We start from the raw sequence: 17005 nt of genomic DNA, 5'->3' as shown, positions 1-17005 counted from the left end.
CTTTTGCGACTATTTTCACGGGTCATCAGTCTATCTTTTTTTTTTTTTTTCATTTTTTCTTTTTTTTCAGTGATGGCGGATAAGCGGAAACTTCAAGGTTTGTGCCCAACTTCCATACCCTCGTTTCACTAAAACCCGAACAACGACATCAGGTTTTGGTACTTGATTTTTTTCCATGCCTTTTTGGCTGGACCCGTCCGCTTCAGTCGGAACGCTCCCCCTTCGCCGCTCCCACCCCAGCGGCACCGGCGGCTCTGCTGACATGCTGCTGCAGCTCTACTCTCAGCGCAAAAACCAAGCTCAAACGCTCAACGCAGTCAAAAGTGCGGACTCTGCATAACAAAAAAAAAAAAAAAAAAAAAAAAAAAAGCGCAGATCTCGACTTTTGCATTGGATTTTGTATGAAAAAAAAAAAAAAAAAAAGAATTGAAAATTCGAGTCTGAAACGCAAAACTCAAAATGCAACGCAATGAAACGCGTTTGAAACTGGGTTTTTGTGCCAACGGTGTGTTGAAAATGAAAACACATTGATTTGAATGTGTGTCGAGCTGTGTGGGCGGCGAAGGGAGCAAGGGAGAAGGGAGAAGGGAAGACGGATGTTCACCACCACCACAAAAAAAAAAAAAAAAAAAAAAAAATTCGTGGTCATGATTCAGTAGCGTTGATTTGCGTGGTTTTGCTAGGCGCGCTTGTTAGTGTAAACACGTTTTAACCCATTTGTTCACTTTTTTTTTTTCGTGTTGTTGTTGTTGTTGTTTGCGCCGCTGTCTTTCGCTGGAACAGCGGAGATCGACCGCGTGCTCAAGCGCATCCAGGAAGGCACTGAGGAGTTTGAGGGCATCTGGGAAAAGGTTGTCAGCGCGCCCAATACAAACCTCAAGGAAAAGTACGAAGGCGACCTCAAGAAGGAGATCAAGAAGCTGCAGCGACTGCGCGACCAGATCAAGACATGGCTCACATCCAACGAAGTCAAGGACAAGAAGGTCTTGCTGGACAACCGCAAGCTGATTGAATCGGTGAGCGATGGCGGCGTCCAGCAGCCTGGCCAGCGAGAGGTCGTGTGTCTGCTTGTGGCTTTCTGTTCGCTCGTATGGCTCACTCGATTGCACGCATGCATGGTGTGTTTTTGGGGGGCACGGGTTTGCAGCAAATGGAGCGCTTCCGAGCAATCGAACGCGAGACAAAAACCAAGGCGTACTCAAAGGAAGGCCTGGAGAAGGCGTCCAAGACGATGGATCCGGCAGAGCGTGAGAAGGCAGAGGAACGACAATGGCTGAACGACGCAATAGACAAGCTAGGAATGCAGGTAGGAGGCTCGTGCCCGCTCTGCTTGCTCGAAAACAAGGACAAACGGCCTCGAATGGTTTGCTCCTTTTTTTTCTTTCGTTGATTCTCACTCTTCTTCTTCTTCTTCTTCTTCTTCTTCTGCTTCTTCATCCTCTTGCCCTCTCCAGGTCGACGCCTTTGAAGCAGAACTCGAGACACTAGCATCAACCTCAACAAAAAAGAAGGGCACATCAGAGCGAACAGCGAAAATGGAGGGCTTGGTCGTGCGGCACAAGTTCCACATTAACAAGCTAGAACAGATTTTGCGATTGATGGAGAATGATTCATTGGACGTTGAGACGGTAATGCTTTCTCTCTCTCTTTCTTCGTTGATTGTGTTGTTGTTGTTGTGTGCACGATTTGCCCGCATCAGCGTGCTGACTTTGCACATCATTTTTCGCTTGATTTTTTTTATCTCGATCCGTTCCTTCGCTCCCAGATCAAAAACGCAATCAACGAGGATATCGACTTTTACATTGAAAACAACCAAGAAGACGACTATACCGAAAACGAGGCATTGTACGAGGACTTGAATCTGGACGAGAACTATGCTGGCGACGACTTTTCCGATGACGATGGCGACGATGACGACGATGACGACTACTCATCAAGGAAGGAGGAAACAAAACCCGCTCCCGAAAAGCCAAAAGCAAAGGAAGAGCCACCAGCATCACCCAGCAAACCCAAGCAACAAACACCAGCAGCTGCAGCGGCCGCCGCCAAGCCCGCCGCAGCCGCAACACCTGCAGCAGCACCCACAAGTACAGCAGCAGCATCAACAACAGCCGCCACAACCGCCGCCAAGGGCAAAGACTCTGCCAAAGGCGCTGCAGCCACCACCGCAACAACAACGCCCGCGGCTGCAGCAGGCAAGGGCATTCTTGCCACCCCTGCGTCATCACAGGGTTTGCTGGACAAGGCCAGCGCTGTCCCAACAGCCACGCCAGCGGCCACCACTGGCAAGAAGGGCGCCAACAGCGCCGGCAGCAGCACCGTCACCACCCCGGTTGCTGCGCCAGTTGTCGTCAGTCCATTTGCACCGCCGCCTGCGGCCACACCGTCAGGTAACGCCTGGACCCAACAGCAGGCCAAGAAGGCGGCTGCGGCTGCGGCTGCTGCTTCGGCACCACCCACCCCTGCCGTTGCTCCCGTTTCGCCCGCATTCACGCCTGCTGTCAGCGCTGCGCCTGCCAAGCCAGCGGCTGCTCCTGCAGCAGCTGCAGTTGAAGAGCCCTCCAGCACTGCTGCTGGCAAGAAGGGCTCTGGCAAGGCTGCAAAGGGCGCCCAACCCGCTGCAAGCACTGCCGCCGATGCGCCAAGCACCGAGGCAGCTGCAACCACTGAGACCACCACCCCAGTTTCGACCACCCCCATCCTGCAACCAACCGCGACACCACAACATGCTACAGGCAGCCACACATCGCCGCTCGGCGAGGCCGAGTTTAGCAACGTCTCGCCGCTCCAGTCGTCGACGCCGGCAACGGCTGCCGATCAGTCCATGGACGCGAACGTGCGTCGACTGGCTCAGCTCTGGGGCAGCATGCACTACCTGCCCGAGCCAGCTGATTTCGAGCACCTGAAGAGCTACGCGCCTCGATCGCCGGCGACCACTGCCCCGTTCAACCCCCACACGCCCATCAACTTTGCCAGCAACCCGGCCCTGTTCAGCAAGTTTGATTTAGACACCCTGTTCTTTATCTTTTACTTCCAACAGGGCACGTACCAGCAGTAAGATTTCAATTGTGTCAATTTTGTTTTTTGTTATTTTTTTTGTTTTTTCTCTGTTTTCTAATTCCCCCCCCCCACTCTCTTTCTGTACTCGCGCAGGTACTTGGCGGCGCGCGAGCTCAAGAAGCAGGCGTGGCGCTTCCACAAAAAGTACCTGACATGGTTCCAACGCCATGCCGAGCCGACAACCGTCATTGACGAGTTTGAACAAGGCACATACGTCTACTTTGACTATGAGACTGGCTGGTGCCAGCGCAAGAAGAGCGAATTCACCTTTGAGTATCGCTACCTGGAAGATCAGGAAATGCCCTAAATGCGCGAGTCTTGCTCACACACTGTTTAGCAGCAGAGCATGCGCACGCGTGTTTTTTGCTTGTACACTGTTTCTTTCATGTGTGGATTCCGGTCAAACGTCCGGAGTCTTTCTTGTGCTGTGTTGAATGTGCATGTCGATGCTCGGCGGGGCTTTTGAGGATTGTCGGATTTCTTTGGCACAGTTTTGGCCACTTATCACGCGTTTTGGCGGACGTTGTGGTGGGTTAGTGTTTCAAACCGTGTGAAGTCCGATTGTCGTTTCATCATCCAACTTCCCCCCCCCCTTTCCCCTTTTGTTTTCTTTGTCCTTTGTGTTTTTGATTTTTTTCTACACGATTTAACAATAAAAAGTCGTTCTCGTTGAATGTGCAGGTTGCATTTATTCATTGTCGACAACGATCGCCAAAGTGTGATCCACTCCGCACGCAACGCTGGTGACCTTGCCCTCGATTGGTACCTGTGAAGCAGAAAAAAACGACACTATCGTTGAGAGCAGCAACAACGCGCAGAAGAAGAACGAATTAACAAAACTCACCCTTGTTGGCACCCACGCATCGGCCGTGTGGCCCAGGCCAAGACGTCCCCATTGGCCGCGTCCCCAGGCAAAGAGCTTTCCGGTGACGGTGAGCGCCATGACGTAGTCGTTTCCGCTGACGAGCTGCACGACTGGCTCGAAATTGAACAGGGCGCGATCGAGCTGCGCAATCTCGAGCGACTCTAGTGTGTGGTTGCCTCGTCCGAGTGCTGGGCCATAACCACACGTATGAACACAGCCATCCGCTAAAGTGGAGTATGAGAAGAGGGGAGACCGTGAGTATGCTTCAGAACAAAAGTAGAACGCATCCAATCCAAATCTCTCGCCTACCAGTCAAAAACGCGGCAAACGATCCGCCAGCAGCAATCTGCTTGACGGATGCAGCGCCCAGACCTGGTACAACGTGTGGTTTCAAATACTGGCAAGTATAGTCCGCGGTCAGCAAAGGACAGAGTCAAAGCACACCACTGGTTTTTGTGGTTGCTCGCAAAAATCTGCTGACCTTATCGGGCTTCTTGCCAAGACTGGTTTGGCCATATTCCGAGTTGCCCCACGTAAACAGCCGGTGTACTCCGTTGCTGTTGCTGACAAGGGCATACGAGCAATCGGCGCGCGTCGCAAAGTGATGCACCTTTTCTCCCACAAAGTCTTCTGCCTCGAAAACGATCGGCGACAGCAACCGGACGTCCGTGTCCACACCCAGTCCCGTTTGCCCGTCAGCACCCCAGCCGCTCGCGTACAGGACGTCTGCGTGCAATATGAGCGTCAAGTCCAGACCGCACGCCACGCGCAACGGCATTTCTGGCGTGTTGGCCAACTCGCGACTGGCCCCTGTGAGCAGCAAATTCAAATGGACAAAGTCGGGGGATTGTCTTGCGCGGAATGGGAGGATGCCGCATTGTCCGTAGTGGTTGTTTCCAAAGCCGACGACTGGGTTGAGGTGAGTGAGCGGGATTCAAAACAAAGATTTTTTCTGTTGTTGAGCACCACAATTCTTCGCTTGTTACCTTGTGTTGCTGTTGCGACAATCGAGTGTTGACGTCCGCACGCCATCGACACGACGGGTTGATCGTCAAACCGATGGATGAAGGTGAAATCACTGACGGCCTTCGCTGGCACTGCTTGGTCGCCATCTTGCGAGGAGATGAAGTCGGCAGCCTCGTGCTGTCGACGACGCTGGCGTGTTTCGGGATCAATCAAGCCTATTTGATTGCTGGTATTGAGGCCAGCGCCGAGCAATGCGAATGTTCCGAGACCTGGGTCTGATTTGCACCGCGGATGAGTTTGATTTTTCCTTATTTTTTCTTGGTGATATCAACGAGATTACAAGCACCAGCATTATTTCTCAGACAATGCTTCTTACTTTGCACGGCGACCAACGAGTGCGCCCATCCAGCTGCGATCGCATACGGAACATATCTCTGAGCAAAGCCAGCAGAAGAGGGGGGTCGATGTTGAGCAAGAATCCCCATAACTTATGACCTTCTCTGCTCTACTTTGATGTCAGACCTTTTCTCAGATTTTCTGAGCTTTTCTGAGCTTTTCTGAGCCTTCCCACTGGCTTGCTTACTCACCTCGAGGCCTGGGACACGTGTCGGGGTTGACACAAACAGTGGCGCCGGCTGCTCAGCACCCAATGAGCGTGGCAGTCCAGATCCAGAGTCCAGTCCGCGTGGTGACTGTGACTGCGACGACTGTGATGACTGCGACTGCGGTTGGAGCGCAGGTGGCAGCAGCGTGCCGAGACCGAGCGCACCGGCGTCCGCAGCGCCCCACGACAGAATGCTCGCCTGGATCTGCGTGCGCTCGGCCATGGATGCCATTGCAAGGCGGCTCGTGGCGGCGGGGGCTGCGGCCGCGCAGAGTTGTGCGAAACCGCGCCGAGACGACGCAGCCAAACGCAGCATGTGTGAACAAAATGAACGAGAAGAGAGAAGAGAAGGAGTGACATGGGAAGGAGTCTCAGACAACATGAAGGGGGGAAAAACAAAACAAATAGACAAAGAAGGGTGCAACACTGCGTGAGAATTGGATTGAAGTGGAATGGAACAGGGCTACATGTAGTGTTTTTTACAGCGTAACATGCTGCGAGACAAGGATCGACGTCAGGAGACCAACACAAGTTATATTTTTTGGGATTTAAGAGGTTTTTCAAGCAACAGGAAACATTGCAGGAAGAAGGAACGGAGAGGGAACAGCGGACAAACAATAGTCAGAGAACGAGACGGAAGAACACACACGCAGTCTTGAGAACGGACAGTAAGGCTTGGGGAACGAGGCGAGACACAGGACAGAACAAAACAAATATCAGCTTGTTTTTTTGAGGGTCGTTTTAGAGCTTTTGTGGTCAAGTTGATCAAGTTTTTTGTTGTTTTTTTGTGGAAAGGCAACGGGACTTGTTTTTCTTTTTGTTTTTGTTGCTTTTTGGGTTTTCTTGTCTTGAGGATGTGTGTAGAACGAGAAAAAGAAAGAATGCTGTTTGTGCGGATGGATGGATGGATGGATCGCGAGATTTACATGACCGGGCCGTCATCAACCAGAAGCGCCTTCATGTCCATAAAGCAGGCAGACGCAGCGTCATACTCGGTGCCAGAGAGCGAAAGCAGGCCCGAGATGAGGTCCTTGTCATGGACGCCGCGGCTGGTGCGGGCGAGGGCGCAGAGGAGGGCGCCGCAAGCAATGGTGGACGGCAGCTGGTTGGCGTAGCGGTACTCGATGAGCGCGGCATCGCTGTAGGCCTCGGCGTCACGGATGAGACGATCGAGCTGCTGGGCCGAAAACTGGAGGGTCTGCTCGAGGCACGGCACCATCTGGTGGATGAGCAGGTGGGGCGTGACGGTGGCCAGCGTCCACTTGAGGCGCGCGAGAATGATGCGCTCCATGCGCAGAATGTCGCTGCAGGCGAACGCGGCGTTCGAGGCGTTGATGAGGCTGCTGAGGGTCGGGTGGGTGTTCCACTGCTCCTGCGACTTGGCGGCAATCAGCAGGGCGGTGGCGGCGATGAGCTGGAGATGCGTGGGCTTGACCTTGAGCGTGGACAGGAAGCGATCAAACAGGTTGACGGCCGTGGCAAACGTCTCAGCGTGGTGCTCAAAGTGCTGCGAGACACGCAAGAGCCACTCGAGAATGTCGCGGCGCATAAACTCTTGGATTTCGTCCTTCTGGATGCGACGGAGGAAGTTTAGCGTGGGCAGATAGCCGTGCTGGGTCTGGAGCATGTTGGCCAGAATCTTGCTCGCCTGCATGACGCGCTGCGGGGGAGCGGTCGGGTCGAAGGACGGCAGGCCGATCAGCGCATCGTCCAACAGGTCCGAGCCAGCGGGCATCGGCACGAACGGCTGCGGGGACGCCATTGCCGACGACGAGGACGAAGAGGCCGCGCCGGACGCCGAGGCAACGATCGAAGCAGCTGCATAGTACGAGTCATCGTCCATGGACATCATGGCGGGCGACGACAACGCGCTGCTGCCGTTGCTGCCGTTGTTGCTGCTGCTGATGCTGCTGCTGCTGTTGGAGGCCGCATCGACAAAGGCAGAGGGCGCCAAGAGCTCAGAGGAGACGGTCGCAAGGCGCATCAGGGCGAGCGACGCGGGCGCTTGTAGTTGCTGACGAAGCTCTTGGACGGAGCCGGCCGCGGTGATGCGGGCCTGCATCTGGCGAGCAGCGGCAGAGGACACGCTGGGCTTGACGATCTTTGAGCCAATGTGGCTGTTGGTGGACACCACGCGGACCGAAGCCGACGAGGTGGCGGGGAGCGACGCGGTGCGCATCATGCTCGAGCCGCCGCCGTTGGGGCTGGTAGAGGACGAGGTGAGCGTCATTTCTGCGTGGTGTGGAGTGACGAGCTGCAAAAAGAAAAAGTTGATGACGCTTGATGGGAAGGGGGTTGTTTTGTGCTAAATCCACAGGAAAATGACGCAAGAGTCGAAACAACGACCGATGAACGTTGCGTTGACTTGTTTGACGTTGCGCGTTGATGATCAATCGAGGGAACGTTAGGAAGAGGGGACTTTGACTTGACTTTTTTTTGTTTCGAGTTTCTGCTCTTTCTTTGTGTTTCCTTGCTTGTCAGACTTGTCAATGAACTTGGACAGAACTTGAGCGAGCACGACGAGCCAAAAGGAAAACGAGAGAAGAAGAAGGAAGAAAAAAAAAAAAAAAGACGAGTGAACTGAGACACGAATGGAAATCTCAGAAACAATAAGTCAAAGAATGGTAGAAAGAAGAGAGAGAAAAAAAAGCGAATCTCAGCGGTCTCAGAAATTCACTGTAAAAAGGAAAAAAAAGAAAGTGTTGGTTGGTTGGTTTTTTTTGTGTTCACCCCTGTAAGCAAGAAGTCAAAAAGTGAGTGTATAGCAAGCAACATGAAATTCACGACAAGAAATTGGTAGGCGAGGTAGTGAGAGAGTAGTAACAACGAGAGTTCAGCGTTGGCAGAGATACGACCACAAAGAGACTCCAAGCAAGAAAAATGGTAGCAGCGGTTTTAATAAAGAGTACATCGTCGGTTTCGCTCGAAACAAAGCGCGATACAAAAAGTTCACTAAAATCGCCGTGTCGACTACCCTCCTCCATGTGCGTAACGGTTTTGCATTCAAAAACCCGTTTTTTTTTTTTTTTTTTTTTTTTTTTTGCGTGCAATGCATTTTGGCGTTGTGAATGCTGTGGTTTTGCAGCCCAGAATCGCGCGGTTGTTGTTTCGACAGCAAAACACACTTGACTGTTTGTAACTGTGTTGCGAGTGTAGAGTTGAAGGGGGAAAAGGGGCAGCGGAGGGAGAAGGCAGAGGGAAGCGAGGTACAATGGAAAGTGCATTGCATCAGCAGGATGTGAAGGGATTGAAAGGGGTGGTGGAAGTCACTCGCATCAGAACAGTGGAGAGCACGACGAGCGAGAAGAAGGGAAGGGAGGGGGATGGAGGGAAGGAGAAGGATGGAAGTGAGCGGAAACGAGTGGAAGGCAATGGAAAATGCATTGCGCTCCACTCATTGCAACCCACACAGGTCCATTCTCCTTTGTCCTGCCCCCCCCCCATTCCAACCCCAACCCCAACCCCCCACGCCACCTCAAAAACCTCTCAAGTCGAAATCGCATGCTCGAAATGACCCAGTGACGGCGTCTGCTCGCAAAAGCCACTCCACTCCACTCCACTCCGCTCGCCGCTCTTCACCTTGCGTCGTCTCGCTTTGTGGCAATCACGCTGATATCAACACCCGTCAAACGAACTCGCTTGGTGTCTGGTTGCCGAAATGCAGCACACACAAAAAGCGCACAAAAAGCGCGTCATGCTCGTACAGTAACGGGGAGCCCAAAAAAGAGGAGAGAGCGAGCACCAAATGCAGACCTTGGACCTGTCGACATTCAGCTGACAATTGGGATCAAAACAATGCGCTTTTGCTAGACAAATTGGGGGGGGGGGAAGGGGTGGCGGGGTGGCGGAGACGGAGGGGAAAAAAGCTAGAGCGAGCTTGCACTTGAGCAACGCTGCCCCTAATCCATTGCATCATCATCAAGAGCTCCGTCAACGCGACGAGAGACAGTGGCTTGATGAAAAAAACCCATTTCGCAATGCCCGCCCGCGCTCCACGACGGATCGATCGAACGGAGGACCTGAAAACAAAAAAAGAAAAAAAATCTACGCAATTCTGACTCTTGCAGGTAAATCGGATAACTATGTACTGTACTTTTAAGCTAAAACACACAAAAAACAATAGGGACAAACTATACAACCTATGCTTGATCCGTCTCGGGCCTTGACAGCGTATCGTCAACTGCAGTCATTTCGATTGTCAGGTCGCTCGAGCTGCCAGTCATGGGCGTGCTCGTTGTTGTTTCGGGAATGTGGGCAAGCTCTTCCGTGATTTCTTCAAGGGTGCGGCCCTTGGTTTCCGGCACCAGGAAGGTGAAGAGCAAGCCGGCAAAGTTGATGGCAGCGAGAATCGCCAGGGTTGGGCGAAGACCGATGGCCGTGTTGGCTGCCGCAAAGCCAAAGGCACCAATGATGGCTCCGGCCTTGCCACTCGCTGCAGCAATGCCATGGGCCGTCGAGCGGTATTGGGCGGGAAAGAGCTCGGCCGGAAGAATGAAGGTTGTCGAGTTTGGACCAAAGTTGGCGAAAAAGAAGCAGAGCGCGTACAGCGCCACAAAGGCAGTCACGTTGTTGGCCTTGAGGTTGTCATAGTCGCCAGCCAGAATGGCCATGCACAGGGTCATGATGGTAAACCCGCCGAGCTGAATCCACCAGCGTCCGAGCTTCTCGACGGTAAAGACGGTGACCCAGTATCCGGGCACCGTTGAGAACAAGGCAATCAGAGCTTGGGCACGTGCAGTTTTGAAGACCTCTTCCGTGATGGTCATGGTCTGCGCCTTGGGAATCCAGCCAATGGCAGAGAAGACGTCTGACTGGAAGAGGTTCTGGCTGTAGAAGGCAATGTCGAGCAGGAACCAGCACATTGAGCATCCGAAAAGCTTCCAGCCATAGTTCTTGATGAGCATGCGCAGCGACATCTTCTTGACGACGGGTTTCACAGACTCGTGCGCGGGTGCGGCGGTGCCGAGGACCTGGGCAATGTCTGAGGCGGCAGTGGCAGCGTTCTGCTTGACGAGAAGCGTGTAGCGCGGTGTCTCAGGCAAGTTGAGGCGAGCGTACATGGTGGCCGCTGTCGGGACGGCGCCGAACATGAGAATCAGACGCCACATCGAATCGGCATTCTGGTTTTGGTTTTGGAAGATGGCCGCAAAGATGATGGTGACGGTGGCTGCCGCAAGAATCCCGATGCCCTGCATGGCAAAGACCGCGCCCACCAGCTTGCCGCGGTTGGAACGGGACGAGTACTCGCTCATCAGGGTGGCAGACAACGGGTAATCACCGCCAACACCGACACCGAGCGCAAAGCGGAAGAGGCAAAGCGATGCAATCACGCCGTTGGCAGTGTTGCCAAAGGACAGGCCCTGGAGCAGCGCAGCCACGACCATGACAACAAGCGTGGCGCCGAACGAAACGCGGCGGCCAAAGCGGTCGCCAAGATATCCAAAGATCAGCTGGCCAGCCAAGGTTCCACACAAGGCAACACCCTTGAGCGCTGCGTCGACATTGGCAGGCATGGCAGACGGCACGTGGTATGTTGCATCCGCTGGCGAGATGCCGGACGAAATGAGCGACGCGTACTTGTGACTGCAAGCCGTCGTTATGTTTGAGATGTGGTTGTCGGCGCAGCGCTCGGGGGAATAGTATGCAATGTCGGGGTAGTAAAGCCGGCCGATGCATTTGGTGATGAGAGAGATGACAAACAAATCGTAACTGTCACAGAAAAACTAGACAAGCGAGCAGTAAGTTTACAATCACAAAACTAACTACGAGGCCACTGTCACACGCAATAACAGGGAAAATTGTCACTTACTCCCATGCCTGCGACGAGCACAGTGCGAATGTGAAACCAAGAGAGCCCGGCATTGTCGAGTTGAGCAAGTCCGGCCGCGGACGGGGCTGCAATCGACGAGTTGCTCGACGTGTTGGATCCTTTTTTGCCCACCATGTCTGAATAATGTCTGAATACGAGAAGAAGGACGGACAGCGCAGATGAAGAAGACTGACCTTTAGCATCCCTGTTTTGGACCTAGCTTTATAAAGCCCATCCATTGATTGGACTCATTGACCGCAGTCCGTGGGAAATGAGATGGAAAGTTGCACGGGTGAGAAGGTCGTGCACCAGCCCAGCAACGCCATTGGCCGATTTCGATGTGGCTGATGCACATGTCGACTCTGCGCTCCCATCCGTGGGAAGATGAAGGACATTGACTTGGAGTTGTGGCTGGGATGGGAAGCGCATGGAAGCGAATGCGCAAGTGTCGGTTGACTGCTGCATACAGCCCAGTGAGGGATGGGGATGGAAGAGCATGACTTTTGTGGTCTTTTTTTTTTTTTTTAATTTTTTTTTGAACTTTTTTTTTTTTTTGTTCTTGTGCAAACAGCTGCTCTGTGACACGCACAGTCGACGCGCTGGACAGTATTCGGATGTTCAGTGCGGGGCGAGCTTTTGGTTCAAGCGACGGAGGGTCTGGGTTTTGCCTCCACACTTCCGGTTCTTTCATGTGCATCAACGCAGCTCTTGGATTGGTGCGATTTTTTCAGCCTTCTTTGTTTGGAAGTTGATTGGCAGGTCGTAGCATGACCGCCGACCTTTGTCCCGATATATTCAGAATTTGCACGTCTTGCTTAGAAGCTTGCATACAATTTTGGAAATTTGGAATAAACTGTAAAATGCAAGCGATACAATTTCTCTTTGCATCGCGCCGATAATCCATTTGCTCGCTATCAACTACTATCAACAAATCCGACCCTTGCTTCAATCGTCCAGGGCGTCTGTCAGCGGATCGGAGGTCGCGACAGAGCTGACTGGCGTAGACATGGCAGCGGCATCGTCATCAAGAAGGCGCTGCGGTTGGGAGACATGGGTAACCACCGCGGCCTGTTGCTGTTGCTGCTGCTGCTGTTGCTGTTGCTGCTGCTGCTGTTGCTGTTGCTGCTGCTGCTGCTGAAGTCGATGCTGCGCATCAGCATTGTTCGCCACCTCCAAAGGCGTGGCCACGTTGGACGACACTTGCGGCAACGAAGGGGACTTGGACATGGTCGGACCGAAATTCAGCGACAACTGCGGCTGCAAGCCGCCCTGCGCAGGAGAGGCCAGTGACGAGGGATGGTGCTGCACGAGGGGCGACTGCGCGGGGAGCTGCGTCTGCGAATGGGCCGCCGACAACGGCGAGAGCACGGGGACAGGCACGCCCAGCATGTTGGCAACTTTGGTGAGCTTGCGAAGCCGCAACTCGCTCTTGCTCTTGTCCAAATGCTGCTGCTTGGCCGCCAGGCACCGAATGTGGTCGTCGAAAATGAGGCTGCCGCTCCACTTGAGCGAGCTGACCGTGGTGGGTCCGTTGGCTGCCCACGGGCGGAGGTTGTTGAGAACCGTGATGTGCAGCACGCGCGAATCCGTCTTGTCAAACGCCGTCTCCACGCTCTGCAGAGACGCCACAAAGCGCACAACGCCCCAGCCGAGCCGAGTGTGGTCTGGCTCGACGAGAATCAGGCGGTTTTGGTCGACCACCAAAAAGCGAGCCACCGCCGCCATTGCAGCGTTCGGCACTCCTGTAGGTTTGACAATGTGTGCCTGTGCCGCCTGCTGGGCTGCGCGTGTCCGATCCACGACCTTGCAAGCAATCAGATCGCTGTTGTCTGTTTGTAGATGAACGAGTATACAACGAAAGAAGCGGCGTTCAGACAGCTGAGTGGTTCACGTCCAAACAAGTGTCGACCAAAACAAAAACGCCTCTTACTCAAGTCAAGAGCATCGTCAATCTTGACAGGCTCTTGCTGCTCGGAGAGCGGAAGTTCCGGATCCTTCTCGCGCTTGAGCGTTGTCCGCAATTGCCGAATAAAGAGGAAGACACGGATGGCACGGCGTGTCTTTTCGACTTCGCCGCAGGGCAGACGCTTGGAGAATTCAATGCCGGTTAATGGGGTGGTTGTTGGTGGCAACAAAATGGAGGCGTCCATCATGAGGGACTCGAAATGGAGCGGTCGCAGCGTCCGGTACTCGTCCTCGAACATGTCCAAAAAGATGTCGTTGCTCGCAGAGCCGGAATAGCATGCGCGGAGGCGCTCAGTGCTGACCAGCTCAATGTCCTGAAGGAGCAGTTCAAAGAATTTTCCACACAGAGGATTAACACATTTTGAGTGAAAAAAGATCCAACACTCCCCCCCCTTCCACCATAATGAATGTGGAATGGCTTGGCTTACAGCGAGAAGTCCAAAGTGCTCGTCTGTCAAGCATGGCGATGCGCCCTTGAAGAACACCAGTTCTTGGAGCAGCATGATGGCCAACTCCAAGGTTACCAGCCGAATCTGGCTGTCAATGTTCAAGCTGGCGTACATGATGCTAAAGAGTCGCTCAATCACGGTTGCGTTGTAGGTTGTCTGTAGCAGCAAGAGAGATGTGTCAGCAACAAACGACACGGTCAGAAGCATTTGAATAGTGACTTGCTCGTGTGGGGTCGTCGTCTTCGACGTTGCTTTCGCCAGTGATGGTGCTCAAGGTGTCGTCGTTGCTGGATCCGGAAGGCAGGTTGGGTGCAGCAGCGCCCGCGACTGGATCTGGCGAACCGGCCAGAGGTGACCCTTCCTCGCTGCCGAACGCCAATCCCGAAGGAGTGAACGGTCCGGATGTGAGTTCGTCCTGCAGCAGCAGCAGCAGCAGCAGCAGCAGCAACAACAAGAGATGAAACCCAGGTGAGTCCCACGACGCGATCCCAAGACCCAACCAGAACAACGAAAAACAGAAACAAAAACCAAGCCCTCACCAGCAACATCTTGGCCTTCTTGAAACGCTGAGGATAGACGCCCGCAAGCTCCATGACACGCTTTTGAACGTGGCCACTCTTGACAATGGCGAAAAGCACACACAGGGCGGGCAGGGCAGTCAAGTCGTTTTCGTCGCAAACAAGATAATCGAGCAGCTGTTTCGGAGGGCCTGAAAAGCTGACGATTGACTCTGGATTCTCGCTCATCGAAGCAGAAGTCACAGGCGCGGCATCGCTTGCAGCAGCAGCATGGTCTGAGCTGTCTGCCGCGCTGGTGTCAGCCGCAGGTGTCAAAGCGGACACATCGCCTTCAGGATCGCTTCCTTGTTCCCGGATGGGAGGCATGGCTGCATCTGCAGAGGTACCCGTCGTGGCGGACGACGTAGAGGTGGTTGTGACCATCGACAAGGACGAGAGCCGCTTCATGTTCGAGTTGGTGAGCGACGAGGACGAAGTGTTGGATGCTTCGCTGGCAGCGTCCAAGCCAGTGCCGGCGCGCGCCGCCAGCTCTTGATCATGCTGGGCACCAAGAGCCTCGCGGATGCGCATGATGGGAATTTCTGGTGGGGTAAAGTCGCGGTTTGAGGTCGCCAAAGCGCCGGTGATGGGATGCATCTCGCGGAACAAATCCTGCTGCTGGCGCTCCCAGCGCCCGACATCGCAGTTGCCGCGGAGTACTTCGGCGGCCAGCGCCGAGGCCAACGGGCTCGAGTCGAAGATTTGCAGCACTTGCGCCAGCAAAAACAGCGACACCAAGCCGCAGAGCACTGGCTGTCCGTTCGCCAACCGGCCAGCCTTATTTCTGGAGGAGTCGCCTCGTTGGAAATTGGAAATGTACAATGGGAAGAAGAGTTTGTTGAGCAAGTGGTCTGTGAGGACCTGGTTGAGGCGCTCAATGCTCAAATGCTGGATGTCGTTGAGATAGTGCAAGTGGTCCAAGTGTTCTGCCACCAGATCGTTCAATCGGCCTCGTCGAAGATGGCTGGAGAAGGGGAGGGAAAAGAAGAAAAAAGTGGGTCAGGTTCCCCGTTCAGCACAAAATGAACAGCGTCAAAGCGACACAATTAACAAAAAAAAAAGCCAAAAATGCGAAACGTACTCTGCGTCATTTCGAACACACTCGTCCAACTCGATGCTTTGGTTGCCGATAAACCAAACAAGATTCGAGAGATACGGCACGGTCGTCTTGTTTAAAATAAAGGTCAGCATGTGGTTATCCGGAACTGGAGGAGAAACGTGCACACAAAAAAAAAAAAAACAAAAAAAAAAAAAAAAAAAAAACGGCACAAGTCAGCGTCGAACGAGAAAAACATGCCAACAGGCGACCAAACTTCACTTCATACCGCGATAGACGTTCAGGGTCAGAGTGCGCACAGCGATGCGAACCATGCTTTCGTGATGGTTGAAGAATTTGATCGCTTCAGTGTAAAGGGGAAAGTCGTGCAAATGCTAACCAGACGGCGAACGACGCGAAAGTCAGTCAACGATGCACATGGACGAGGGACACAGTAGCTCTCGACGAACGCAGAGAAACGAAAAAAAACGCGTACCTCGTTGAAGAAAAAGTGGATTGTGTGCGTGTTGAGCTTCAGCGAAAGCGTTTTCAAAAACGAAATGTAGTACGCCAAAACCTCCTCGTCCGAAAAGTCAAACTTGTGCACAATGATGGCGTTGATGTGGTTGTTGGACAGGAGGTAGTCTGAGCGAACAAGGGAGCCGGAGGGGGTGGTGGTGAGTCGATGAGCACAGAGAAATCAAGGCTATTTTCTCCTTTGGATGGCTTTATCACTCACAAATGGACGTCTCGTTGCTAATGTTCTCGAATAATATGCTCAGTGTCTGCAGCAACTGCACCTTGACGTATCTGCCCGTATTCTGCGCGAGAATCTTCAGAAAGAAGGACAAGATGTTCTTTTCGAGGAAGAAGCTGATTTCGGGTTTGCAAAAAAAAAAAAAAAAAAAAAAAATCAAGATCAGCAACCAAACGCAAATGAAATATCAAAAAGTGAGTGAGTGAGTGGTTGCGAGGATTGTATCTAGTCACCGGATCACCAGGATTGTACAACCCAAAAAAGTTCCCCCAATGCAAATCCCATACAAAAGCAACCCTGTCAAAGCAACGTCCCCCCCTCCGCCTGTCTCCAAACCGCAATCCATCTTCCTTGTTTCTGCTTCTCCTTGTTTTCTTCTCATCGTTGTTGCGTTTGCAGCTTACTCGAACACGCGATTGTCGTTCTGGTCGCCCCAGATGAGGATTTCTGCCATTGAGCGGAGCGTCTCGACGACGAGCGACTTGTTCTGCTCGGTGACTTTTGCATTCTTGGCGAGCACCGTATAAAGATACCTAATGAAAACAGCGAGAGTGAGTGAGTGAGAGTGAGAGTGAGTGAGTGAGAGTGAGTGAGTGAGATAGGAAACAAGGACGTTGTTGGCCTTCAAAGCCTTGCTAAACAACACAGCACAGCGCAGCACAGCGCAGCGCAGTGCACAGAGGGACATGGGCCAGCATAGAGTGGAAGTCGTCAACAACGTCGATTGGGGGAGGGGGTTTGAGCTTACTTGAGGTGATCGAGAGAGAACTTTTGCTTTGGCTTGAGCAACGCCTCTGAAAAGCGAGCAAACATTGTGTAGACAGAAGAAAGAAGAAGAAAAAAAGAGTGAATGGATGAATGAGATGAAGCGAAATATATGGAGAGTGAGATGGATGAGGTTGTAGAGGAAGGAAGGAGTGGAGGGAGACCATTCAAA

General features: G+C 53.1%; 5 protein-coding genes across 5 annotated transcripts; 1 reads left to right on the top strand and 4 right to left on the bottom strand.

Annotated features, from left to right (window-relative positions):
• Positions 1-3: 3 nt before the first annotated feature.
• CAOG_03929 (CCR4-NOT transcription complex subunit 3) lies at positions 4-3683 on the top strand. The gene is made up of 6 exons (XM_004363600.2): positions 4-97; positions 784-1016; positions 1148-1306; positions 1455-1628; positions 1766-3054; positions 3154-3683. The coding sequence occupies exons 1-6, from the start codon at positions 73-75 to the stop codon at positions 3365-3367; spliced, it is 2094 nt and encodes a 697-aa protein (XP_004363657.2). The 5' UTR covers positions 4-72; the 3' UTR covers positions 3368-3683.
• Positions 3684-3719: 36 nt separating this feature from the next.
• CAOG_03928 (hypothetical protein) lies at positions 3720-5838 on the bottom strand. The gene is made up of 7 exons (XM_004363599.2): positions 5479-5838; positions 5268-5325; positions 4912-5166; positions 4407-4834; positions 4235-4322; positions 3905-4149; positions 3720-3826 (listed from the first exon to the last, which is right to left on the bottom strand). The coding sequence occupies exons 1-7, from the start codon at positions 5809-5811 to the stop codon at positions 3749-3751; spliced, it is 1485 nt and encodes a 494-aa protein (XP_004363656.2). The 5' UTR covers positions 5812-5838; the 3' UTR covers positions 3720-3748.
• A 171-nt stretch (positions 5839-6009) lies between these two features.
• Positions 6010-9219, bottom strand: CAOG_03927 (hypothetical protein). Its single transcript, XM_004363598.2, has 2 exons — positions 9200-9219; positions 6010-8227 (listed from the first exon to the last, which is right to left on the bottom strand). Exon 2 carries the CDS (start codon positions 7723-7725, stop codon positions 6418-6420), a length of 1308 nt encoding a protein of 435 aa, XP_004363655.1. The 5' UTR covers positions 7726-8227; positions 9200-9219; the 3' UTR covers positions 6010-6417.
• Positions 9220-9634: 415 nt separating this feature from the next.
• On the bottom strand, positions 9635-11439 carry CAOG_03926 (phosphate transporter; the record flags this gene model as incomplete). Its single annotated transcript, XM_004363597.2, has 2 exons — positions 9635-11218; positions 11305-11439. 2 exons carry the CDS (start codon positions 11437-11439, stop codon positions 9635-9637), a joined length of 1719 nt encoding a protein of 572 aa, XP_004363654.1.
• Positions 11440-12035: 596 nt separating this feature from the next.
• CAOG_03925 (hypothetical protein) lies at positions 12036-16992 on the bottom strand. The gene is made up of 11 exons (XM_004363596.2): positions 16817-16992; positions 16473-16601; positions 16051-16184; positions 15808-15956; positions 15601-15706; positions 15357-15480; positions 14258-15239; positions 13942-14133; positions 13698-13874; positions 13235-13583; positions 12036-13133 (listed from the first exon to the last, which is right to left on the bottom strand). Exons 1-11 carry the CDS (start codon positions 16879-16881, stop codon positions 12250-12252), a joined length of 3291 nt encoding a protein of 1096 aa, XP_004363653.2. The 5' UTR covers positions 16882-16992; the 3' UTR covers positions 12036-12249.
• Positions 16993-17005: the final 13 nt, after the last annotated feature.

This window comes from Capsaspora owczarzaki, assembly GCF_000151315.2.
Source record: "Capsaspora owczarzaki ATCC 30864 unplaced genomic scaffold supercont2.5, whole genome shotgun sequence".
In the NCBI taxonomy this organism is placed as follows: Eukaryota; class Filasterea; order Ministeriida; family Capsasporidae; genus Capsaspora; species Capsaspora owczarzaki.
The sequence above is the reverse complement of the archived record's forward strand: the minus strand, read 5'-3'. Positions and strand labels throughout refer to the sequence as shown.